The 25,135-nt window shown below is 46.6% G+C and overlaps 1 protein-coding gene and 1 long non-coding RNA gene across 2 annotated transcripts in view; one reads left to right on the plus strand and one right to left on the minus strand.

The window, feature by feature from the left end:
- Positions 1-2,530: 2,530 nt before the first annotated feature.
- LOC121585395 (integrin alpha-8-like) overlaps positions 2,531-25,135 on the minus strand; it is a 75,002-nt gene continuing 52,397 nt past the window's right edge. Inside the window, exons 22-30 of the mRNA XM_045216627.1 lie at positions 24,804-24,883; positions 24,410-24,490; positions 23,620-23,725; positions 23,101-23,259; positions 8,018-8,131; positions 7,774-7,887; positions 7,551-7,652; positions 3,759-3,881; positions 2,531-3,636 (exon numbers count right to left, since the gene is read on the minus strand). Of these exons, the coding sequence (XP_045072562.1) occupies positions 3,550-3,636; positions 3,759-3,881; positions 7,551-7,652; positions 7,774-7,887; positions 8,018-8,131; positions 23,101-23,259; positions 23,620-23,725; positions 24,410-24,490; positions 24,804-24,883 (966 nt within the window). The 3' untranslated portion in view covers positions 2,531-3,549. The remainder of the gene's footprint in view (positions 3,637-3,758; positions 3,882-7,550; positions 7,653-7,773; positions 7,888-8,017; positions 8,132-23,100; positions 23,260-23,619; positions 23,726-24,409; positions 24,491-24,803; positions 24,884-25,135) is intronic.
- On the plus strand, positions 21,555-22,057 carry LOC121585396. Its single transcript, XR_006659077.1, has 3 exons — positions 21,555-21,629; positions 21,782-21,835; positions 21,939-22,057. It is a non-coding gene; the product is annotated as an uncharacterized LOC121585396 (long non-coding RNA).

Below are 25,135 nucleotides of genomic sequence, written 5' to 3' on the forward strand. Positions count from 1 at the left end.
AGCTTTAGTCACCTCCAATCTTCCTCTTTCAGCTTCACGTTACATATCCAATTCAATTGTTATCAATACTCTTAAAATTTGAACTTCATTCCGTCAACACTTTACATTTTGTGATTTCTCTATTCAAGGTCCTATATGTAATAATCACCTCTTCCTTCCAGCCAAACTGGATTCAGCTTTAAGGCTGTGGTAGAGGAATGGCCTTACTAAGTTTAATGACCTATATATTAATGGCATCTTTGTAAATGTAATCTACCCCATTCAAGTTTATTTAGGTATTTCCACATCCACCTGTTTATTCGCACTCAAAGCCACGCCTTTCCAATTCTATCACCCAGATCGGGTTTGGATGCCTTTTTTTAAACACCTTTTCAACTAAAGGGACTCATATCCCATATGTTTTAGATAATCATGTCCCTTGATAACTCGTCACTTAATAAAATCCAATCTGACCAGGAAAAGGAACTTGGTGGAGAGATCTCTGACGAAGTCTAGAATATATGTATATATTCTTAATTCCATTCCTTACATAGAGTTGTGTGCATTGGGTATATGTTGTGAAATTGTTAGATATTACTTGTTAGATATTACTATTATTATTAGAAGCACAAGCATTTCGCTACACCTGCAATAACATCTGCTAAACACGTGTATGTGACAAATATTTTATTTGACTAGTGCCTTACTTAGGGTAAATGGAAGCTCCTCTTGTGCCCGGCTCAGACTTATACAGTTTAAGGTACTTCACTGTATCCATTCCAGTAAGGCCAGACTGTTCAAATTCTACCCTAATATTGATGGTACATGTGACAGCTGTAAAAGCTCCTTGGCGGACTTGACTCACATGTTTTGGTCCTGTCCCCGTCTGGCAGACTACTGGTCCACTATATTTCTGAAGCATTTGATATAGAGTTGCAGCCTAGTGCAGAAATTGCTATTTTTAGAGTACCCAACAACAATCCTTCCCTGACCAATAGACAGCTAGATGCCATTGCCTTCGCCTCCCTGTTGGCCTGTAGAATGATTTTATTGGATTGGAAATCTATCTGCCTCCCTCAGCCTCTTTTTGGCTCAAAGATTTGATGCCGTTTCTAAAATTAGAAAAAATTAAATATACCATTCAAGGGTCAACCAACTCATTTTATTACACCTGGGACCTGATGATATCCTATTAGTACTCTTGGCCCCACCCCCAGCCCTTGAGGTTACTGCTATATAGTCCTATAGGATTACCTTCCTCCAGATTAGTGCTCTTGGCCCCACCCCCAGCCCTTGAGGTTACTGCTATATAGACCTATAGGATCACCTTCCTCCAGATTAGTGCTCTTGGCCCCACCCCCAGCCCTTGAGGTTACTGCTATATAGACCTAGATCACCTAATCACCTGAAATTGTATTGAAGTAACATTATGTTGTATACTTTTGTGTTTTGTTTTCTGATACGGGGGGTCGAGGAGGGACAAAAAGGGGAAAAACTTACAATGTCTATGTTTGATCTTATATTCTCTCTCTCTCTCTCTCTCTCTCTCTCTCTCTCTCTCTCTCTCTCTCTCTCTCTCTCTCTCTCTCTCTATATATATATATATATATATATATATATATACTACCGTTCAAAAGTTTGGGGTCACTTAGAAATGTCCTTGTTTTCAAAAGAAAAGCAATTTTTCTGGCCATTAAAATAACATCAAATTGATCAGAAATACAGTGTAGACATTGTTAATGTTGTAAATGGCTATTGTAGCTGGAAACGGCTGATTTTTTATGGAATGTCTACATAGGCGTACAGAGGCCCATTATCAGCAACCGTCAGTCCTGTGTTCCAATGGCACGTTGTGTTCGCTAATCCAAGTTCATCATTTTAAAAGGCCTCTTCACTGTTGAAGTTGAGACTGGTGTTTTGCGCGTACTATTTAATGAAGTTGCCAGTTGAGGACCTGTTAGGCGCCTGTTTCACAAACTAGACACTCTAATGTATTTGTCCTCTTGCTCAGTTGTGCACCGGGGCCTCCCACTCCTCTTTATATTCTGGTTAGAGCCAGTTTGCGCTGTTCTGTGAAGGGAGTAGTACACATCGTTGTGCGAGATCTTCAGTTTCTTGGCAATTTCTCGCATGGAATAGCCTTCATTTCTCAGAACAAGAATAGACTGACAAGTTTCAGAAGAAAGTTTTTTGTTTCTGGCCATTTTGAGCCTGTAATCGAACCCACAAATGCTGATGCTCCAGATACTCAACTAGTCTCAAGAAGGCCAGTTTTATTGCTTCTTTAATCAGCACAACAGTTTTCAGCTGTGCTAACATAATTGCAAAAGGGTTTTCTAATGATCAATTAGCCTTTTAAAATGATAAACTTGGATTAGCAAACACAACGTGCCATTGGAACACAGGACTGATGGTTGCTGATAATGGGCCTCTGTACGCCTATGTAGATATTCCATTAAAAATCAGCCGTTTCCAGCTACAATAGCCATTTACAACATTAACAATGTTTACCCTGTATTTCTGATCAATTTGATGTTATGTTAACAAGGACATTTCTAAGTGATCCCAAACTTTTGAACGGTAGTGTATATATATAAAACATCAGCTATGCGGGTGTCGGCTAGAGCTGATTAACAATGGGTCTGATTGAATCTAGGCCTAAACCTCTCACATTGGATAATTATGTTGTAATGTTAAGGCAGTTCCGTACTCTTTTTAAACAGATAGGGTTAAGGGTGGACCCCTTATAAACACTTCTCTCTTTCAACACTTATATACTAATATACCAACAAAAACACTCACATATACAATAGTATACTACCTAAACAATATACACAAACAATTTGAACATCAAGTTCTAATAAAATAATACCAGTGTAAACACGCTTCAGTATCACACAGAATGTCCCAATATTGCACATACACCATCCATAGATATATACAGCCCCCTGTGTGTGTGTGTGTGTTTGCATGCATGCATGTGAGTGTATGATCAATATAACCATGATGGAATGTATTTAACAGTGAAAGCAGGCGACACAAAGTCACTGACATCAGATGGTTAACTCCATTTGATGTAAGCCAGGCTGGTTAACTCATTAGAATTATCCAACCATACAGATCCCCGAGTACTCTAACCCACAGAGGCAAGCGGTGCATAGAAACATATTCAACTACAAGCAGGGTTAGAACCAGAGTCCATTCTACTTGTCCATGATTGTCTTGAGGCCTGATATACATCAAAGTGGTTGTGTCTGCTTAAATAGTGTTTATGTGTGTAGTTACGTCTGTGTGTGTTGTTCCCAGCCTTTGGAATGTGAGTTTGCAGTTCACTCACTGATGTCAGATCAGCTCTAAAGGGGGTAAAGAGCCTTTGGTCTGTGAGTTTGCAGTCCGCTCACTGATGTCAGATCAGCTTTAAAGGGGGTAAAGAGCCTTTGGTCTGTAAATTTGCAGCCTGCCTGCAGATCTCATTTCAGTTTAATTAATTTAAGTCACTCAGGATGTGGAACTGCTCCCAAACAGCTTCCTCGAATCAGGAACCGATCTCCATGGCGCCAGTGGGCGTTCTTAGGCGTCTGCTGATTGGTCAGAAGTCAACTGCTCACGGTCCGACACGTCATCCGCTGGCGGCCGTGCCCGGTCAAAGAACCCACACTGAGGAAGAGAGGGTTAAGTTATACTAAAGTCCTTGTGTGTGTGTATATGTGTGTGTGTGTGTATATATGTGTGTGTGTGTATATTTGTGTGAGTGTATATGTGTGTGTGTGTGTGTGTACCTTCCACATGGCCAGTGTTAGCATGGCCAGGACCAGCAGTCCCAGTAGGATGGCCAGGATGATGACCCATAGAGGAACAGCAAACGCCACATCAGGAGTCCCCCACAGCACCAATGTACCCATCTACAACACACACACAATCAGTTAGTTACAGGCTGGGTGGGGTTCAGGGTAAGGGTTATTGTAGGTGTTAGTTAGGGTTGATGTCACATCTTACTGAAGTGGTGTGTTGCGGTAAGGAGGAGGGCTGGAGGCAGTAGGGCAGGGTACACTCTTAGAATTAGTGGTGACTCTAGGAACCCTGGAGTTCCTTGAGGAACCATTGATAGTCAATGGTACATATTTGCACCTTTAGTTAGTAGAGGGGTTCTTGTACGAACTGTGACGTCACGAGAGGCTACACAGCTTTCAGCGGGATTGCTCAAGTAGTGCAAGGAGACAAGGTTCAAACAAAACAAGGATTTTATTATAGGTCTTGGGAAATTAACGAAAATATAACAAAATTCTGTTCTCTTGTGGCTCTTTAAGGGTTAACAGTTCAGGGATGTCTCTTCCACATCCAAAATCATAATTCTCACTCGCTCAGATAACTTTTCCCCAGCCTTACTGTAGTCCACGTTGCAGCTAGTGGCCAACCCAGCCAAAAGTCCTTCCAAATGTCTCTCACGTATTTCCACAGGTGCATATATCCAAAGGTGAGTATTTCCCAAAGGTAAGTATCTCCAAATCCTTATATTCCTCATGGAAGTGGACGTGCAGCACTCTTGTCCTCCAGAGAGCCCAGGTTGGAGACTGTGTCTCTTCCCTTCCCAAACCTTCAGCTCATCAGCTCCTCATTTGTTTCAGCTGCGTGGGAAGATTGGCCATAGAGGGGTGGAGTTCCCGACCATACCAGCAGATGGAGCCATAGCTGTCTGGGTTTGCAGCCACCTCGGGGGATGTAACGTCCCTCCAGGACACAGCCTCTCGTGACATCACACATCCCCCTCCTCGGGACCGACGTCCTCGTCGGGGTAAAGGCAGCGAAGAAGGCATCACGCCGGGAGAGGGCGTCCGCATTGCCGTGGTGCTTGCCAGACTGCTCTCTCTTCAACTCCTCCAACTCTAGGACCAGGGACTCAGCCTCCTGTTGTCTCTCCTTGAGTTTCTTACTGAACGCATCAGCCTTGGTTTTAGCAGAGTTTAGCTTCTGTTGAGCAGCTTTCAGTTCCTTCTCTCTCTCTGCCTCCGCATTCTTCATCTTGTTCTCCAACACCTTGTACTTCTCCTCTGCCTTCTTCTGGACCTCCTTACTACTGCGCAGGGTCTCCTCACACTCCTCGATGGTCCTGCGCAGCCTCTCCAGCTCCTCCTGTTGCTTAGGGAAGGAGCTCTGTTGGAGTTTAGCCTGGAGGATATCTAACTCTTCTGTCTTCATGTCTAACTGTTGCTTTAACAAACGATACCTCTCAGCGGTCCCCTTCAGACCAGACAGTTCTTTGTCCAGATTCTGTAGCTCCGTCTCTGTGTCGGTCTGGGCACCTGCCATCCCTATCAGAGCCCGGGCGGGAGTGAGTAACTCGGAGGATTGCACCGGAGCCTTCCCAGGATGAGTCTTGCCTCTCCGTTTCCGAGGTACTCGGGTTATCCTCTCCTGAGACTCTCTCCAGAGTGGGTAAAAGGCTGGGCAGTCTCGTCCAATTAGGACAGGGACGGGGAGGGAATCAACCACCCCCGCCGTCGTGTGTATGGTTCCCCGTGTGCTGGTCATTGTAAGTTCAGTAATGGGGTATTCTCTGGTGTCCCCATGGACACAGGAAACTGGGAGGACTTTCCCCGGGGTCAGACACGTTGGGCCCACCAAATCCTTACGCACCAGGGTGGCCCGGCTACCAGAATCCAGTAAGGCCTCCACATCATGGTGATTCACAGTTACCGGGCAGGTGGGGGGTCGATCTGGGCCGCCATCTACGACTCCCAAGAGCGAGGCAAAACGGTGTGTGGGTGCTGAGCTGGAGGACTCCGCAGTGGGCATAGGTTCATCGGCTGGTTTCCCACACTGCCAGGAGATATGTCCCATCTCCCCACACCGGTAACACTGTCGAGTTTCCCCCTCCTGGTGTACTCTTCTTGGACCCGCCTGGTTTCTGGCTCCCCCTGGAGCCGGGATAAGTCCTGACGTGGCTGGGTTCGAGACCTTGGGGGTCCTTTGGACGGGTTCTTCCCATTTGTGGTGGGGCCGCACTCCTGGGGTCTTTTCGGGAAGCATTCAGCATCTCCGCTGTGGCCTGGTACTTTTCCACAGCTTCCACGGTCAGATCAGCCGTGGTCAAGGCCTGTTGACTGATGAACCGTTTTGCCTCATAAGGCAGGGCGCGTAGGTAACGATCCACCACAACGGCCTCCACCACCGCCGCTGCTGTATTCCTCTGCGGATCCAGCCATTTCCTTGCGATTCGGACAAGTTCATGCATCTGCGCCCGAGGAGGTTGGTCTGGTTGGAAGGTCCAGCTGTGAAAGCGCTGGGCCATACCAAACTTTGTGAGTCCATATCTGCTGAGGATCTCAGACTTCAGGGCATCATAGTCAGTAACCTGGTCAGGGCCCAGGTCCCGGACAGCATTCAGCGATTCCCCGGTGAGAAAGGGGGCTAACAGACCAACCCACTGTTGCTTGGGCCAGGCTTCCCTAGTGGCCGTGGCCTCAAATGCATGCAGGTATGCCTCAATGTCATCGGTAGCTCCCATCTTAGATATAACGTCACTTGCCTTTATTGGGCGGGTATTTTGGACCACCCTCTGTCTCTGCAACTGCAATTCCTCTGCCTTCAGAAGGTTGGCTTTCTTTTGCTCCTCCAAGAGAGCCACGTTTGCTTGCATCTGGGCTTGCTGGCCAGCAACAAGGGCTTTCAATATGTCCTCCATTTCAGTCGGCGGGGAACCTACGGCCAACTTGGAAAACTGGGTGATCAAACCTTCGGTATCCTCCTCTGACATGCACTATTAACGCTTGAGCGTGCCCGTATTCTCCACCATCTGTGACGTCACGAGAGGCTACACAGCTTTCAGCGGGATTGCTCAAGTAGTGCAAGGAGACAAGGTTCAAACAAAACAAGGATTTTATTATAGGTCTTGGGAAATTAACGAAAATATAACAAAATTCTGTTCTCTTGTGGCTCTTTAAGGGTTAACAGTTCAGGGATGTCTCTTCCACATCCAAAATCATAATTCTCACTCGCTCAGATAACTTTTCCCCAGCCTTACTGTAGTCCACGTTGCAGCTAGTGGCCAACCCAGCCAAAAGTCCTTCCAAATGTCTCTCACGTATTTCCACAGGTGCATATATCCAAAGGTGAGTATTTCCCAAAGGTAAGTATCTCCAAATCCTTATATTCCTCATGGAAGTGGACGTGCAGCACTCTTGTCCTCCAGAGAGCCCAGGTTGGAGACTGTGTCTCTTCCCTTCCCAAACCTTCAGCTCATCAGCTCCTCATTTGTTGCAGCTGCGTGGGAAGATTGGCCATAGAGGGGTGGAGTTCCCGACCATACCAGCAGATGGAGCCATAGCTGTCTGGGTTTGCAGCCACCTCGGGGGGATGTAACGTCCCTCCAGGACACAGCCTCTCGTGACATCACAGAACCTTTAATGTTTCAATGGAGGCGTGGCTTAGTAGGGGCTAAGCTTTCAGATAGATATGTTTAGGCCACATATGTAATCAGCAATGTTAGTATCTTACTGAAGTGGTGTGTTGGGGTAAGGAGGAGGACTGGAGGCGGTAGGGCAGGGTTTGGGTTAGTGTTAGGGGTATCTTACTGAAGTGGTGTGTTGGGGTAAGGAGGAGGGCTGGAGGCGGTAGGGCAGTGCTGTCACTCTGAAGGACACGGTGGAGTTGAGGAGATATGGGTCGTTACGTCTCTGCAAGGTGAATATATGTTATAGATACATTATTTCTTAATACTAATGATAACATTAATACATACAATAATACTAATACTAGCAGTAGTACATCAGTTTGGGTTTATGTTTGTGTGCTCACCTGGAGGAAGGTGTGAGCCCAGAGTCGGGAGCGGATCTTGACTACAGCGCTCTGACCACGGTCCAACCGCCCAACCACACACAGCACTCTTAGACAAATGATGTTACTGCAGTTCTACAGAGACAGGGAGAGACAGAGAGAGATAGTTCATATACATTCCAAGACTGCTGCTGTATAGTAATACCAAACAAGCTGTCAGTGAAATCGAAGGCTGCTGATAATGAAGGGCACGTATTGTAAGTACCAGGGTCTTGCTGCTGTAGGGCTGGGCAACGCTGGTGGCTCGTCTGTAGCGGTGAGGAGAGCTACTGTTCCTCAGAAAGCCCAACAATTCTGGAGTGTCCTGGACAGAGGAGGTCTGATAGAGAGAGAGAGAGAGAGAGAGAGAGAGAGAGAGAGAGAGAGAGAGAGAGAGAGAGAAGGATAGAGAGAGGGAGGGGGGAGAGAGAGAGAGAGAGAGAGAGAGAGAGAGAGGGCGAGAAAATTAAGTCACCGTATTACATACCACTTATAAGACCAACCAACCGTCCAAACACAAAACACCACAGGTACACACATACAGTGCCTTGTTAAGTATTCATACCCATTTAACTTATTATGTGATTTCTTAAGCCACATTTTACTTCTAAACTAATTTAGGCTTGCCTAAACAAAGTGGCTGTATACTTATGCAACGACTATATGTTAGTTATCTAATTTGTATTAATAATTTAAAAAAACATTTAAAAAAACAACAGTATTTTGTGTAGATTGTTGACAAAAAAATTACAATGAAATCCATTTGAATCCCACTTTGTAACACAATGAAATATGAAGAAGTCCAAGGGGTATGAATACTTTTGCAAGGCACACATAGGCCTACACATTGTAATTGACACACTGTCTAGTAGCCTGATCAGCAACCAGTTTTCTACATGGTGGAAAAAGAAGAGACTAAACAACACAGGGGTTCAGGGTCACTCTGGTTCTCTTACTGTTTGATCAGATGTCATTGGTGCTATTTTTACATCCACCACGTGTTGATTTCTCACGTAGTGGGCTAGTTCTTGCTGATGCGTGTCTATAAAGATTCCCCATTCTGCTTTTTCCCTTTCTTTTTGCTGGTACTGAGACTCATTACTATTGAATTGAGGCATCATTCAAAATGAGGGGTGTCGTAGCTATGCTGGTGCTGATGTTATATATGTCTGGGGCCTGGGCTGAGGGAGAGAGTAAAGGAAGGATTGATCAGATTGACCAGAACATTCTATTCACTACCATAGACACTGTCTGGGATGAGCTGAGACTCATGCTGAACAACACAAAGACACAAGTAGAGAAGTTGGAGAAGAAGAACGCAGGTACTGTAATAATGCACATATAGACAGAGAAAGAACAAAGGTAGCCTGCTGTAATAACACAAGTAATGAAACCGATCACATTGTGAAAATAAGTAGTGCTTGTTTAACTCTCATTCTGTATTGATTGATAAGTTTGGCCATTTATGTTCATGCTATTTCAGTCCTGGGGGACAGGGTGGTCAAGCTGAAGACAAAGAACACATATAATCATCATTAGATGTCATTTCTTAAATGGATTTAGATAATAAGTCACTCAATAGAAAAGTCAGCTGCTGATATTGATGATACATACATAGGCTACAGTATATCGTTATCATTAAAGCTCAAGCAGCAGAACTGACAGACATACAGTAGATGACAGACTGAGTGCCAATGTGATACTGACGTTCGATTTACAGATCTAGAACCAAGGTAATAACAAAATGCTAATTTTACAGAATACGATTTAGTTAATTAGCTCAATCATAAATGTACAACTGTGGATTTTGCTGGACATCTTATGATAATGTCCAAGACAAATGTCCTTATGATTTCAGCCCAGAGTTACCGCAAAGGGATTGCTTAATACAGGGGTTCCCATCTTTCTTTAAAGGTAGACTTTATAAGAACTACTGTGCCTCAGATGAGCATAGCTAATTTCAGGGAGAAATAAATAAAGCATTGTTTTAGCTAGATCTCAGCTACATATTTTCATGCTATTTCAGCCCTGGAAAACAGAGTGACAGACAGTGAGAGCCAGGTGGATGAACTGAAGAGACAGAATGCAGGTAATAATGAGGTGTGAATTGTGATGAAAAATATTCCATTCATAAAAAATTCACTAGAAAGATTTAAAAAGCTATATGTCACATTGTGGTTAAAAAATATGCTTGTCTCTTCACTCTCTCCCAATTCGCCAGTGGATACAATTACGACTAGAAGTTATAACATGAGAATTATCGACAGCGAAAATGAATGGTGCTATATAAGGGCCTTCAGAAAGTATTCATTCCCCTTGACTTATTCCACATTTTGTTGTGTTAAAGCCTGAAATCAAAATTGATTAAATATTTTTTTCCCTCACCCATCTACACACAATACCCCATAATGACATTAGACATTTTAGCTAATTTATTGAAATTGAAATACAGAAATATGTAATTTACATAAGTATTCACACCCATGAGTCAATACTTTGTAGAAGCACCTTTGGCAGTGATTACAGCTGTGAGTCTTTTTGGGTAAGTCTCTAAGAGCTTTGCACACCTGGATTGTACAATATTTGCACATTATAATTTGTTTAATTCTTCAAGCTCTGTCAAGTTGATTGTTGATCATAGCTAGACAGCCATTTTCAAGTCTTGCCATAGATTTTCAAACTGATTTAAGTCAAAACTGTAACTAGACATTCAATGTCGTCTTGGTAAGCAACTACAGTGTAGATTTGGCCTTGTGTTTTAGATTATTGTTCTACTGAAAGGTGAATTCGTCTCCCAGTGTCTGTTGGAAAGTAGACTGAATCAGGTTTTCCTGTAGGATTTTGCCTGTGCTTATAGCTGTATTCCGTTTCTTTTTATAAAAATAAAAAAAACTCCCTAGTCCTTGCCGATGACAAGCATACCCATAACATGACCCATAACATGATGCTTGAAAATACGAAGAGTGGTACTCAGTGATGTGTTGTGATGGATTTTCCCCAAACATAATGATTTGTATCCAGGACAAAATGTTCATTTCTTTGCCATATTCTTTGCAGTATTACTTAAGTGCCTTGTTGCAAAAAGGATGCAGGTTTTGGAATTCTGCACAGGCTATTCTGCACAGGCTTCCTTCTTTTCAATCTGTCATTTAGCTTAGTATTGTGGAGGAACTACAATGTTGTTGATCCATCTTCAGTTTTCTCATATCACAACCATTAAACTCTGTAACTGTTTTACAATCACCATTGGCCCTGAGGGGTTTCCTTCCTCTCCTGCAACTGAGTTAAGAAGGACGCCTGTATCTTTGTAGTGACTGGATGTATTGATACACCACCCAAAGCCTAATTAATAACTTCACCATGCTCAAAGAGATATTCAGAGTCTGCTTTTCTTATTTTTACACATCTACCAATCGGTGCCCTTCTTTGCGAGGCATTGAACAACCTCCCTGGTCTTTGTGGTTGAATCTGTGCTTGAAATTCATTACTCGATTGAGGGATAATTGTATGTGTGCTAGGGGGGGTTGGGAAGGGGTGGGAAACATGGGGGTAGGGTGGGTTGTATGGAGACATGTTGGCTGGGGGAATGGGATAGGAAGTTGGGGAGGCCTATTTATTTTTTATTTTCCTGTTTATACTGAATTTACTATTTATTGTTAAACTCTGTATGTATTTCTTACTGTTTTTGTTGTTGTTGAGTGGCAGCCTACGGGTACAAGTTTCATAAACGTATAATTTGAAATAAAGAACTACAAATATATAATTTGGTCACAAAAACAGTGATGGTTGATACGTTCAGCAATGTTTATTTTCATGCTATTTCAGCCCTGCACGCCAGAGTGACAGCCAGTGAGAGCCAGGTGGACGAAGTGAAGAAAGAGAATGCACGTAAAATATAAACTTCACCCTCATGTATTCTGACAGTAAATAACACTTGGAACTAATACAGCATTCTACATTTTCCAACTCTATAATTTTAGTCTTGGAGGCCAGAGTGGCAGAACTGAAGAAAGGGAATGCAGGCATAGTAAGATAAGCTATGTACAGTGGGGCAAAAAAGTATTTAGTCAGCCACCAATTGTGCAAGTTCTCCCACTTAAAAAGATGAGAGAGGCCTGTAATTTTCATCATAGGTACACGTCAACTATGAAAGACAAAATGAGAAAAAAAATTCCAGAAAATCACATTATAGGATTTTTAATGAATTTATTTGCAAATGATGGTGGAAAATAAGTATTTGGTCAATAACAAAAGTTTTGTCAATACTTTGTTATATACCCTTTGTTGGCAATGACACAGGTCAAACGTTTTCTGTAAGTCTTCACAAGGTTTTCACACACTGTTGCTGGTATTTTGGCCCATTCCTCCATGCAGATCTCCACTAGAGCAGTGATGTTTTGGGGCTGTCGCTGGGCAACACGGACTTTCAACTCCCTCCAAAGATTTTCTATGGGGTTGAGATCTGGAGACTGGCTAGGCCACTCCAGGACCTTGAAATGCTTCTTACGAAGCCACTCCTTCGTTCCCGGGCGGTGTGTTTGGGATCATTGTCATGCTGAAAGACCCAGCCACGTTTCATCTTCAATGCCCTTGCTGATGGAAGGAGGTTTTCACTCAAAATATCACGATACATGGCCCCATTCATTCTTTCCTTTACACGGATCAGTCGTCCTGGTCCCTTTGCAGAAAAACAGCCCCAAAGCATGATGTTTCCACCCCCATGCTTCACAGTAGGTATGGTGTTCTTTGGATGCAACTCAGCATTCTTTGTCCTCCAAACACGACGAGTTGAGTTTTTACCAAAAAAGTTATATTTTGGTTTCATCTGACCATATGACATTCTCCCAATCCTCTTCTGGATCATCCAAATGCACTCTAGCAAACTTCAGATGGGCCTGGACATGTACTGGCTTAAGCAGGGGGGACACGTCCTGCACTGCAGGATTTGAGTCCCTGGCGGCGTAGTGTGTTACTGATGGTAGGCTTTGTTACTTTGGTCCCAGCTCTCTGCAGGTCATTCACTAGGTCCCCCCGTGTGGTTCTGGGATTTTTGCTCACCGTTCTTGTGATCAATTTGACCCCACGGGGTGAGATCTTGCGTGGAGCCCCAGATCGAGGGAGATTATCAGTGGTCTTGTATGTCTTCCATTTCCTAATAATTGCTCCCACAGTTGATTTCTTCAAACCAAGCTGCTTACCTATTGCAGATTCAGTCTTCCCAGCCTGGTGCAGGTCTACAATTTTGTTTCTGGTGTCCTTTGACAGCTCTTTGGTCTTGGCCATAGTGGAGTTTGGAGTGTGACTGTTTGAGGTTGTGGACAGGTGTCTTTTATACTGATAACAAGTTCAAACAAGTGCCATTAATACAGGTAACGAGTGGAGGACAGAGGAGCCTCTTAAAGAAGAAGTTACAGGTCTGTGAGAGCCAGAAATTTTGCTTGTTTGTCGGTGAACAAATACTTATTTTCCACCATAATTTGCAAATAAATTCATTAAAAATCCTACAATGTGATTTTCTGGATTTTTTTTTCTCAATTTGTCTGTCATAGTTGACATGTACCTATGATGAAAATTACAGGCCTCTCTCATCTTTTTAAGTGGGAGAACTTGCACAATTGGTTTCTGACTAAATACTTTTTTTCCCCACTGTATATTGTGCAAGCGTGTGTTTTTCTGTTAATTTACTGTTAATTACTTTCATACTACTTCAGCCCTGGAGGCCAGAGTGACAGCCAATGAGAGCCAGCTGAAGGATCTGAAGGGAAATAATGCAGGTGCCTACATTTTTACTTATAAGAACTACTACATACTGTATATTCTTCACCTGAACATGATTCAGCTCATTTCAGGATGTGAAAAGCAAAGTCATGTAACAAAGCTATATCAGGGTTTATTGTTTTTATCATTAAACAATTATAGCCCTGGAGGCCAGAGTGACAGCCAGTGAGAGCCAGGTGGACGACTTGAATAAACAGAATGCAGGTAATAACGAGATGTGTTTTGAAAAGAATATTGAGTTAATTTTCTCAATAGAAACAACAACAGCTCTGGATATTGCATATCATCTACTATATTTATATAATTGACTTATAAGAACTACTATGTATAGGTCTCACTTTAACATGATTCAGCTTATTTCAGGATATGATAAAGCTACATCTTGGTTGAACCTTTTTCTATCATAAATGATGTTCCTGCATAAATGATTTTCTAGCCCTGGAGGCCAGAGTGACAGCCAGTGAGAGCCATGTGGCAGACCTGGAGAAAAAGAATGCAGGTAATGATGACATGTGAAATAATTCAGTGAATAATTAATTGCCTAGAAAGATGAACAACTTTGGATATTGACTCATATGATCCCAGACCTGTCACGGTTCAGACAGACGACAAGAGGACCACAATTGCGTCACACCAGAAAGTTTATTTAAACTTAAGGGGAAAGGGATGTAGGGAGTGAGTGAAGGCTCCAGGGGTTATCCCGTCCGATGTGCTGGGTCTGTGCCTCCCCCAGTGGCAGCGATCGTCCGATGACGCCGGTGGTTGGTGGTCCAGAAGTCCTGGGGGAGGAAACACAGACACAACGGGGCGGATGAAAACAGGCAGAAGTACAGTTCAAGGGAAATCCAAATACGTTGTAGCAAGGCAGAAGGCTGGTCAGAGTTACCGGGGGTCGAAGAGTAGTCAGGAGTCGTAATGGCAGAAAGCAGGTCTGGTTTTCCTGGGGCAGAAGAGTCTCCAAGAATCAGGCAGGTCCGGGGTCACAAAACAGGGGTGAGCCAGAAGCGCGAGCACACAGGTTCGGGTGTGAGCTTTGCAGACGATCTGACAAAGGAGAGCTGAAAGACGGGACTTTAAATACTGGGAGAGGTTAGTGGGTAATGCAGCGCAGCTGGCAGAGTAATTAGAGCCGAGCAGAGCAGGGACAGGTGGAGCTCGTTAGGCTGAGTAGAGAGAGAGAGATGAGCAGAGTGGAAGATAGTGGAAACACATTAAGGTGGTAACCCGGGTGGAGTGAGAGGGCTCATGACAGAACCCCCCAAGGGACGGCCCCAGAAGTCCCAAGAGCAACACCACGCCGGGCGGGAGGAGGGGAGCCGGAGGAGGGCTAGAACTCCTCCGAACGGTCCGAGCGAAACGCCCTCATCCTCGGAGGAAGCCGGAGGGCCGTGGTCGGGAGATGGGACAGGTCCCGAGACAGGATCAGGCACAGGACAGGAAGCCGAGCCCGGGCAGGACGGTTAGGGATCCCTCTGGGGCGGCCCCTACGGATTGCAGGTTGATCAGGATGCCGTTGGTGGAAGGCGGTGATGAGAGTCCTATCCACAATCCGACTAGCTGGCACCCAGGTCCTTTCCTCAGGTCCATAGCCCTCCCAGTCAATGAGGTACTGGAGACCCCTACCCCTCCGTCTGGACCGAAGCAGGCGGGCGGACGGTGTAAACCAGACCACCATCGACGAGCCGTGGAGGAGGAGGACAAGGCGGCAGGGACCAGCGGACTCTCATGAACGGGCTTAATCTTAGACACATGGAAAGTGGGGTGCACCCTCATGGAATTAGGCAGTTGGAGCCGGACAGCAGTTGGGCTAATCACTCTTATGATAGGGAATGGGCCAATGAACCGAGGTGCCAACTTCTGCGACTCCACCCTGAGTGGCAGGTTCCTTGACGACAACCACACCCTTTGACCAACATGGTAGGTGGGAGCAGGGATTCTCCGACGGTTGGCCCCGGTAGTGTAGCTGGCAACGGATCTGAGAAGTGTGGCTCAGGCCTGTGACCAGGTGCGCGACATCGACGGGCAAACGCAAGTGCAGATGGGCAAGTAACCTCCCCTTCCTGACTGGCAAATAGAGGAGGCTGGTATCCATAAACACATTGGAAAGGGGACATACCGATGGCAGAGCAGGTCAGAGAATTGTGTGCGTACTCCACCCATGTCAATTGCTGCGACCAGGAGTGGGGGTTGCGTGAAGTCATGCATCGCAGTGCCTTCTCGAGCTCCTGATTTGCCCGCTCTGACTGCCCATTGGATTGGGGATGGAATCCGGAAGTCAGACTGACTGTGGCTCCCAGCAGGTGACAGAACTCCTTCCAAAAAGCGGAGGAGAATTGTGGACCACGGTCAGAAACTACATCCTTTGGCAGTCCGTGGATCCGGAAGACGTGTTCCAGGACCACCTGGGCGGTCTCCCTTGGCGGTTGGGAGCTTGGGGAGGGGAATGAAGTGTGCCATCTTGCTGAATCGGTCAACTATGGTGAGAATGACGGTCTTGCCCCTTGAAGGGGGCAGCCCCGTGACAAAGTCAAGGGCGATGTGAGACCAGGGACGTCTGGGCACAGGCAGGGGCTGCAGCAATCCGGCTGGGGGGCTGGCAGGACGACTTGTGTTGGTTGCAGATGGGGCAGGCTTGGACGAATTCCCGTACATCCTTTCTCAGAGCGGGCCACCAGAACCTCTGGGCGAGCAGGTTGTAAGTGCGGGTGGAGCCAGGGTGACAAGCTAGGCGGGAGTCATGTCCCCACTGAACGACCTGGGACCTTAGGTTTTCGGGGACAAAAAGGCGGTCAGCTGGGCAAGTGCTGGGACCGGGCTGGTTACGGAGAGCTTCCAGCACCTGTTCCTCAACAGCCCAGGTCAGAGCTGCTACGATGCAGGGACTTGGCAGAATCGACACAGGATCCTTGGAGGGGTTGTCATCCTTCTGGAATTGACGGGAGAGGGCGTCTGGCTTGGTGTTGCGTGACCCAGGCCGGTATGACAGAGTGAAATTAAACCTGGTGAAGAACAGGGCCCAGCGGGACTGCCTGGAGTTCAACCGCTTTGGCCGTGCGGATGTACTCCAAGTTCTTATGATCGGTCCAAACGAGAAATGGAATGGTGGACCCCTCCAGCCAGTGACGCCACTCCTCCAAGGCAAGCTTCACAGCCAGCAGCTCTCGGTTCCCTATGTCGTAATTGCACTCAGAGGGGGACAACCGACGTGAGAAAAAGGCACAGGGATGGAGCTTCCTATCCTCCGCAGCCCACTGAGAAATCACAGCACCAACTCCCACATCCGAGGCGTCCACCTCCACAATGAATTGCCGGTCCACGTCAGGCATCTGGAGGATGGGAGCGGAGGTGAACCCTACCTTGAGGGTACTGAAGGCCTTGTCGGCTGCTGGGGTCCAGGTGAAGGGTTGCTTGGTGCTGGTTAGAGCAGTGAGAGGGGCAGCAACGGTACTGTAGTTCCGGATAAACTTTCTATAGAAGTTAGCAAACCCCAGAAACTGTTGCAGCTTCTTTCTGTTCTCCGGAACTGGCCATGAAGTGACTGCTGATACTTTGGCAGGATCCATTTGGATACTTCCCTCTGCCACTATGTACCCCAGGAAGGCCACTGTCTTGACGTGAAACTCACATTTCTCTGCCTTGGCGTAGAGGGGGAATTCTCCAGAAGACGATGAAGGACTTGCTGGACATGGCGGGTGTGTTCAGACAGGTTTCTGGAGTAGATTAAGATGTCATCCAGGTAAACGAAGACAAACTTGTTTAACATGTCCCGCAGTACATCATTCACTAGAGCCTGGAACACAGCAGGAGCATTGGTGAGGCCAAAAGGCATAACCAGATACTCGTGAGTGGCCTGTTGGTGTATTGAATGCGGTCTTCCATTCATCTCCCTCCCGGATCCGCACTAGGTGGTAAGCGTTTCTGAGATCCAACTTGGTAAAAACAGTGGCTCCCTGGAGCAACCTCAAAAGCAGAGGTGAGCAGAGGGAGAGGGTAACGGTTTTTCACTGTGATGTCGTTGAGTCCCCTGTAGTCGATGCAGGGGCGAAGAGATCCGTCCCTCTTCCCCACAAAGAAGAAGCCAGCACCAGCCGGAGATGAAGATGAACGGATCAATCCTGTGGACAGAGAGCCATTGATGTAGTCCTCCATGGACCTTCTTTCAGGAGCAGACAACGAATAAAGACGGCCCCTTGGAGGGGCTGTTCCAGGGAGGAGGTCGATGGCACAGTCGTTACGGTCGGTGAGGGGGGCAGAGATGTGGCTCTAGCTTTGTTAAACACTTCTCTGAGACCATGGTAGCATTCTGGGACATGGGAGAGGTCAGGAGCGGAGTTAGTAGGTACTGGCCGAGGGGGTAGTGCGGCAGCAAGCAGGCAGGTTCGGTGGCAGTCCTCTCCCCACTCCCTGATCACCCCGGTCACCCAGTCGAGCTGAGGGTTGTGCCGGGCGGAGCCATGGGTAACCCAGGATGAGGGGTTGGCCTGGAGAGGGGAGCAGGTGAAACTGGATAGTTTCTTGATGGTTTCCCGGACAGACCCATCAAGACCGGGGCCGTGACATGAGTGACCGATCCGAGTAAGTGTCCGTCCAGTGCCCGGGCAGGAATAGGAGGTGTCAAACGGAGGTTCTCCAGTCCCAGTTGGCGTGCCAGCTTGATGTCCATTATGTTGGCTTCGGCGCCCGAATCCACCAGAGCAGCCAGGGTGTGAGTTGAGTCAGAGAGGCGGAGGTGAACTTGCAGCAAGGGGTTTGCGGTCGGAGGACTGGGTGGTCATTGAGCTCAACCGGACTCCCCCTATGCCCGGTGAGCTTCGGCCTTTTAAAGGGCAGGTTACCACACGATGTCCATCACCTCCACAATAGAGGCAGAGGTTTGAGGTGAAGCGGCGCTGGCGCTCTGCAGGAGTGAGAGAGGCTCGCCCAATCTCCATAGGCTCAGACTGATCAAGCTGACTTGGGTGAGTGGCAGTAGCTGACAGGAGCCCAGTCGGATCTCTCCGAATGCCGGTAGTTGGTGGACCTTGGCGCCCCCTCTCACGACGACGGGTCTGTATCCTTCTGTCGATCCGGACAGTCAGTGCGATGGCTTCATCAAGAGTGGAAGGCAGTTCATGGGAGACCAACTCGTCCTTGATATAGTCAGCCAAGCTATGGAAGAACGCGTCCACCAACGAGGGTGTGTTCCAAGAACTTCGTCTTGCCAGGGTTCGGAAGTCGGTGGAATGGTCTGCGACTGTACGTCTGCCTTGTCGAATACTGAACAGTTCACGAGACGCCTCTGCGGTTGGTGAATCCAGGTCAAACACCTTCAGCATCTCCTCAGCAAACAGGTCGAAGGTTGCACATGCGGGGGTTTGACGTTCGAACTCTGCTGTTCCCCAGAGTCGAGCTCGGCCCGTCAGGTGAGTGATGGCATACCCGACCCTAGCCCCCTCCGTGGCGAAGGTCCTTGGCTGCAAGGAGAACTGAAGTCGGCAGCTAGTCAGGAATGGCCGGACCTGGGTAGAATCGCCGTTGAACCGCTCGGGGTTTCCAATCTTGGGTTCCGGGTAGCGGCTGCTATGACCGGGGCAGGTAACTCGGAGGCAGGGCTGGTGGGCAGACTGGCTGGGGTAAGGTTGGTGAGGAGTTGGATGATCCCGGCGAGTTGTTGTTGCTGCTGCTGGGACTGCTGCTGGTGCTGCTGGAACTGCTGATGCTGTTGGTGGCCGACCTGAAGCAGAGAGGTGACGTCGCCGCTCATGCGGCTTAGCTCTCTCTCAGTGTGTTCCAGGCGTAGCATGGCGGTGGGTTGCTCAGGTTCTTCGGCTTCCATGTCGGGGGAAGTGTGCGCTGAGTCCATGATGGTCAGATCGTACTGTCACGGTTCAGACAGACGACAAGAGGACCACAATTGCGTCACACCAGAAAGTTTATTTAAACTTAAGGGGAAAGGGATGTAGGGGAGTGAGTGAAGGCTCCAGGGGTTATCCCGTCCGATGTGCTGGGTCTGTGCCTCCCCCAGTGGCAGCGATGCGTCCGATGACGCCGGTGGTTGGTGGTCCAGAAGTCCTGGGGGGAGGAAACACAGACACAACGGGGCGGATGAAAACAGGCAGAAGTACAGTTCAAGGGAAATCCAAATACGTTGTAGCAAGGCAGAAGGCTGGTCAGAGTTACCGGGGTCGAAGAGTAGTCAGGAGTCGTAATGGCAGAAAGCAGGTCTGGTTTTCCTGGGGCAGAAGAGTCTCCAAGAATCAGGCAGGTCCGGGGTCACAAAACAGGGGTGAGCCAGAAGCGCGAGCACACAGGTTCCGGGTGTGAGCTTTGCAGACGATCTGACAAAGGAGAGCTGAAAGACGGGACTTTAAATACTGGGAGAGGTTAGTGGGTAATGCAGCGCAGCTGGCAGAGTAATTAGAGCCGAGCAGAGCAGGGACAGGTGGAGCTCGTTAGGCTGAGTAGAGAGAGAGAGATGAGCAGAGTGGAAGATAGTGGAAACACATTAAGGTGGTAACCCGGTGGAGTGAGAGGGCTCATGACAAGACCAAGCAACAGAATTGTTATCCTTCGGGAGCATAGTGACAACCCTTCAGAGCCAGGTGGCAGAACTGAAGAAAGACAATGCAGGTAATAACAAGAAGTGTTTAGAAAAACTATTGAGTTAATAATTTACTCAATAGAAAAAATCACAGCTCTGGATATTGTCTATTGCCTCTCTACAATATTTATATAATTTCAGCCCAAGCAGCAGAACTGTCAAACTTGAAGAATAGAGTGATAACCAGTGAGAGTCAGGTAGCTGAACTGAAGAAAAAAAATGCAGGTAAGATATTTTGTGCAAAAGTGTGTGTTTAATAACAATGTTTACTGTTAATTATTTTTATACTATTTCAGCGCTGGACACCAGAGTGACGGCCAGCGACAGGCAGGTGGCAGAACTGAAGAAAGAGAATGCAGGTGACTAAAATGTTTCACTTATAAGAACGACTACATGTATTCCTAACCTGAACATAATAACATTCAGCTCATTTCAAGATATGAGAAACCAAAGCGATGTAAGAAAGCTACATAATGGCTTATAATTTATCATAAATAATTTTCTTGCATAAATGATCTTATAGCCCTGGAGGCCAGAGTGACAGCCAGTGAGAGCCATGTGGCAGAGCTGATGGGAAAGAATGCAGGTGACTAAAATGTTTTACTTATAAGAGCTACTACATGTATGCCTCACCTGAACATGATTCAGCTAATGTTAGGATGTGATAAAGCAAAGCGATGTAACAAAGCTACATCACAGTTGATTGTTTTCTTGCATGCATTATTTTCTAGCCCTGGAGGCTAGAGTGACAGCCAGTGAGAGTAATGTGGCAGAACTGAAGGGAAAGAACACAGGTGACTATATGTCTTTACTTATAAGAACTACTATGTATAGGTCTCACTTTAACATGATTCAGCTTATTTCAGGATATGATAAAGCTACATCATGGTTGATCATTTTCATCCTAAATTATTTTCTTGCATAAATGATCTTCTAGCCCTGGAGGCCAGAATGACAGCCAGTGAGAGCCAGGTGGCAGAGCTGGAGAAAGAGAATTCAGGTAATGATGATAAGCAATTTGAAACAGATTGAGTTAAGTGAGTCACTAGAAAGATTAAAATTTCTGGAAATTCACTTGTGTTAGCCTTGAGGAACAGAGTGACAGCCAGTGAGAGCAAGCTGGAGGAACTGAAGAAAGAGAATGCAGGTAATAATGAACTTTGAAAAAGTAAATAATTTGTTCAATAGAAAAATTAATTGCTCTGGATATTGTCTATTGCCTCTCTGCAACATTTCTATAATTCCAGCCCAAGCAGCAGAACTGTCAGACTTGGGGACCAGAGTGACAACCAGTGAGAGCCAGGTGGCAGAGCTGAAGAAAGAGAATGCAGGTAATAAGTCGTCAATTGTTATGAAAAAGATGAACACCTCTGGATATTGACGTGCATGATTTCAGCCCAAGCAGCAGAACTGTTAGCCTTGGGGAGCAGAGTGACAACCAGTGAGAGGCAAGTAGCAGAGCTGGAGAAAGAGAATGCAGGTAACTATCCAGCACTAATAAGATCTAGGCCACCATCACTCTCCTGAACCGCTGATTGATCTAATTGATCTAATCAGGATGTATCTAAGCACAGCACTGACAACAAAGCTACCTCAGAGTATCAGTTTATTAAGATATTATTGCTATTTCAGCCCTGGAGGCAAGATTGAGTGTCACTGAGAGCCAGGTGGAGGAACTGAGGCTAGGTAAGAACAGATCAATTCAATCAACCCCCAAAGTGTGGTATGAAATGAAGACATTTTAGACATTATGGTGGGCTTGATTGAATTCATTCTCATGTGTTCGCAGACAGAAGAAAGGTGGCCTTTTCTGTTGGTTTGACTGACTCAGGATATGTGGGACCCTTTCAAACTGAGATCACTCTGGTCTATGAAAAAGTCTTCACCAACATCGACAACGGTTACGACCCAAACTCAGGTACAGCTTACGGCGACAATACTACAGATGAAACTTACACAGTAACAATACTACAGGTTCACTCACACAGCAATACATCTACAACCCAGATAAAGATATAAACATAAACACACAATCTCCAGGCTGCTGAGGGGAGGATGGCTCATAATAATGTCTGGAATGGTATCACACACATGGAAACAATGTATTTGATGTGTTCGATACCATTCCATTAATTTTGTTCCAGCCATTACTATGAGCCCGTCCTCCCCAATTAAGGTGCCACCGGACGCCTGTTGTGTCCACAGGGACCAGATACAGGCACAGACCCCAACCACTAACAGGCTGCTCCAGTGTCTAAGAGAGACAGATAGTGCTGATCTCTCCCTGCTTCCCCTCTGATACAGGTATGTTCTCAGCACCAGTGAGAGGAGTCTACTACTTCACATTCACCTCCATGGGCCGAGAGCCTGGACAGAAAATGGGTGTTTACTTGGTCAAAAATGGAGAGAAAATGATATACAACGTCCAGGACAACTTCCATGGAGGTTATGAGTACATAACAGGTGCCGTGGCTCTGGAGCTAGAGAAAGATGATCTGGTGTACTTAAGGCTTCCTAAGGGCTGGGGGCTGTATGATGACAACTACAACCACATTGTCTTTACTGGCATCCTGCTCTTCACCACCAACCCTCCTATGGGCTACTCCAATAGTCCCTCTCCATCTTCCTACAGTCTTCCATAAACATGGAATGAGTAAAGTGACTTTGTCCTGTCATCATTAAAGCACATTCATCAGTCATCATCATAAACATAAACCAGACGGTAGATGACATCCTGTTACCCTATTTTATTATGAGAAGAACCGAGCTGCACCAATGCTAGATCGGGTCAGTACACTTTGATCTAACTGAGCTGTAATTTCACAAAAGCATTTATGCCATTGTTTCTAAAGCAATGGAAGACCAATACAGGCCAATAAATATATAACCTTAGTGAGTGTATGAGTACGGTGTCCAGTGTCCAGTCTCAGCAGGAGGTGTGGTTGTGTTACCTGTAGGCCCAGGGGGTTGAGGCTGCTGTTGCTCCGGCAGCTGATTGGTCCGTCCGTTAGAACCTCCAGAGCGTAGAGCAGGTGTTCGTCACGGAAACGAGAGGGCCAGCCCACCTGGAGCTCCGCCTCCCGGATACTACTGGGACCTGAGTTATGGAGCTGAGAGAGTAAGAGGGAGAGGAGAGACAGAGAGATGAGAGGGTGGGAGTAGAGAGAGGAGAGGGAGAGAGAGAGGGGAGAGAGAGCGAGACAGAGAGAGAGAATGAGAACACCAAGCCACTTAGCTTAGCCCCTTTCTCTCCACACACTCAGGAGCACTGCAGCCCCAAACCCTGCAGACATCCAGCAGAGGTCCCCCTTCACTGCAGTTTCAACACACACATACACACACGTATGTCTGATCCCCCCTCTTATCCCCCCCTTCCTTTATGACAGTAATTACCATTACCACTGTGCAGGAGGCTTTGATCAGACACCCAGCGCTTACAGGGCTACTGCTTTTACTGTGTGTGCATGTACCTCGTAGATGTGTGTGACCTGGGGTCCTACGTCTTCCTCTTTGACCGGCTTCTCCTTGGGCTCCCAGTGAGGAAACGGAAGAACCACCTGAGAGGGATGACACACCCTGGAAAGGGAGAGAGATAGAGAGAGAGATGGGAGAGAGGAGGGGGAGAGAGAAAGAAAGAAAAAGAGGAGCGATAGAGAAAGAAAGAAAGAAAGAAAGAAAGTGAGAAGAGTGAGAGAGAGAGAGGGCGAACACCAAGCCACTCACCACTCTGCTGCCAAACACAACTTACCCAACGCCGGTTGGACCTTAACCTCTAGCCCCCCATACCCACAGCCTCCCACGGAGGGGGGCGTACCAGAAGTCCTCACATGGATAGTAAAATGTAGGAGGCTTAGGAGTTAGGGTTAGGGTTACAATTAGGGTAAGGTTTAGTTTTAGGGTTAGGGGTTAAGGTTAGCATTAAGGTTAGGGTTAGGTTAAGGGTTAGGTCAAATAGGATTTTGAATGGGAATTCATGTTTTGTTCCCCACAAGGATAGTAAAACAAACATGTGTGTGTGTGTGTGTGCAAGCATGTGTGTGTGTGTGACGAAGCAGCACTAGCACTGGCCCGTGTGCATGATTAGCTGAGATCTATTCATAGAAACATACACAGACACAACCACACTGAGCAACAGAAATACAGCAAACTAGATGAGTCTGTCTCACCTGTAGGACAACAAAGTGCATCAATCACAGCAAAGATATTCTACTGTCACAGGGTTAGAGAAAAGACCAACCAGAACAGAGATGTGTCACTCACCCCCTCAGGTCTAGCTGAGCTCTGGCAGAGATGGAGAGAGACAGACTGACTGGGTTGCTCTTGGAGTTGTCTTTGTTTGAACTGTAATATAAGAGACACACATGAGTCAGTAAAGATGTTTAGATGTAGAGTCTGCACCATGGCCTGTTGATGTATGGTGTGTGTGGCGAGGTGAACAGTCAATGTTTTGTCTCGTCCGTTTTCCTTCGGTCGTCTGTCTCAATGCTCTTTGTTTGGAAAAGCCACAGAAATCTGACACGGGTTCCTTTTTTACAGTTATGTGTGTCACAGCTCTTCAGCAGTGTGTGTGTGTGTGTGTGTGTGTGTGTGTGTGTGTGTGTGTGTATTTGCGCGTGTGTATGTATTTGCATGTGCTTGCGTGTGTGTGTATCACCTGTGGATCTGTAGGTCAAAGACAATGTGAGGACCGGCATCATCCAGCCTTTGGACAGCAAACCTTAAACCTACAGATACCTGGAGACAGACACAATGAGACAAAGACAGACAAAGAGAGAGGGACAGAGACAGAGAGAGAGGAACAGAGAGACAAAGAGAGAGGGACAAAGACAGAGAGACACAGAGAGAGAGGGACAGAGAGACAAAGAGAGAGGGACAGAGACAGAGAGACACAGAGAGAGAGGGACAGAGAGACAAAGAGAGAGGGACAGAGACAGAGAGACACAGAGAGAGAGGGACAGAGAGACAAAGAGAGAGGGACAGAGACAG

Source organism: Coregonus clupeaformis, unplaced genomic scaffold, assembly GCF_020615455.1.
Source record: "Coregonus clupeaformis isolate EN_2021a unplaced genomic scaffold, ASM2061545v1 scaf0757, whole genome shotgun sequence".
Classification (NCBI taxonomy): Eukaryota; Metazoa; Chordata; class Actinopteri; order Salmoniformes; family Salmonidae; genus Coregonus; species Coregonus clupeaformis.